Genomic DNA, 1,356 nt, shown 5'->3' with positions numbered 1-1,356 from the left:
GTGTGTGACTTTCCCAGGGAGGTGCACAGTGGCATAGAGAATTCGGGGGTGGAGACCAGGCCCCACTCCTCGGCCTGCCTGCCCCTCACCTCTGGATGGAAGGCATGGCAGGAGTCCGGTCGCCGGCGGGGCTTCTGGGAGCGCATCCGGTCACACTTGACTGAGGCATTATGTACACAACTCATAGTCAAGGTGCACCACTTGGGACTCCAGCTGATTCTGGAGACCTAGGATTGGAGGAACCAACCCCCCACCCCACCCTGGCAGTGCCAGCTGCTTTGTGAGTAGCTTCAGGGACTGGGGACAGCACCCTAGGGGTTCAGTGGGCGGGGAAGGACAGGTGCGGGAAGCTGGCCTCAGCATGCGAATTGGGAGCCTCCTCCCAGCGTCCGCAGCCTCCCCCCTCTGCGGGACAGTAGGATATATTTGACTTCGGTTGCCTCTTGCAGGACTGGAGGGAAGACACTGCAGTCGCAGGTGGGGTCTGTCACCAACAGGAGAAGGTTGCTGTTGGGAACCTGTTGCATCACAAACATCCTGCAGCAAAGATAGGGGTGTTGTGAACTGTTTCATGGCAGGAGTGGCAGCAACGAGCGGGCCCGGGGGAGAAGGATTCCTGAGACACGGTGGGGAGCGAGGGCGGCAGAGGAGAGGAGGCAGGACCCAAGGCAGGGCAGATCAGGTCGCTCCAGAATCAGCCCCAGCTAAAGGAGCCCATACTTTCCACTGCTTTTACCACAAGCCTTCACAGCTACATTTTTCTTTCCTGGCAGATTAGAGAAGGTGAGGGCGGAGTGTTACTAATATATGCAAGGACACCAGCCACAGGGATGCCTGGAGGCTCTTGCTTTGGCAGGTGCAGTGCCAGCTGGTGGCACTGTGCTCACACGCACAGCTCAGTGCTGGTGGTGGCGGGGAATGGCCCTGTGCTGCTCGGGCCTTGGTGTTACACAACAGTTCTCGCTGCCGCTTAGCGTTTCCTGTAGGATGGGCGGTATTTTGCGCACACACACACACACACACACACACACACGTATCTATATACATAAATATGTCTGTTTATTCTTCACAGCACTCGTGAGGCTGGTACTGTAGATGGCAAAGCAGGATAGCAGAGGTCAGGTAATTTGCTCCAGGTTACACAGCTGTAGTGTGTGGCAGAACCAGTGGTCATCTGGCCACTCAAAAGCCCTTGCTTTGCACCATCCCGCTGACTTTTCCTCCCACAAACCTTCGCGCCATGGGCACAGTTAACAGTAGTCAAAGGAAGTGGTTTCATTGAGGTTCAATTCCTGGTTCCGCAAAAAAACCCCAAAAATCTAGCAGATAGAAACCTGAACTCATAGGAAGCTAAGG

At 55.7% G+C, this 1,356-nt stretch overlaps 1 protein-coding gene across 1 annotated transcript in view; it reads right to left on the bottom strand.

Annotated features, from left to right (window-relative positions):
- Cacna2d4 (calcium voltage-gated channel auxiliary subunit alpha2delta 4) overlaps positions 1-1,356 on the bottom strand; it is a 112,145-nt gene that overhangs the window by 2,365 nt on the left and 108,424 nt on the right. Inside the window, exons 35-36 of the mRNA XM_012516392.2 lie at positions 425-537; positions 90-172 (exon numbers count right to left, since the gene is read on the bottom strand). Of these exons, the coding sequence (XP_012371846.2) occupies positions 90-172; positions 425-537 (196 nt within the window). The remainder of the gene's footprint in view (positions 1-89; positions 173-424; positions 538-1,356) is intronic.

Source organism: Octodon degus, unplaced genomic scaffold, assembly GCF_000260255.1.
Source record: "Octodon degus isolate 3935 unplaced genomic scaffold, OctDeg1.0 scaffold00104, whole genome shotgun sequence".
NCBI classification, from domain to species: Eukaryota; Metazoa; Chordata; class Mammalia; order Rodentia; family Octodontidae; genus Octodon; species Octodon degus.
Note: the sequence above shows the minus strand (reverse complement) of the source record. Positions and strands in the feature narration are given on the sequence as shown.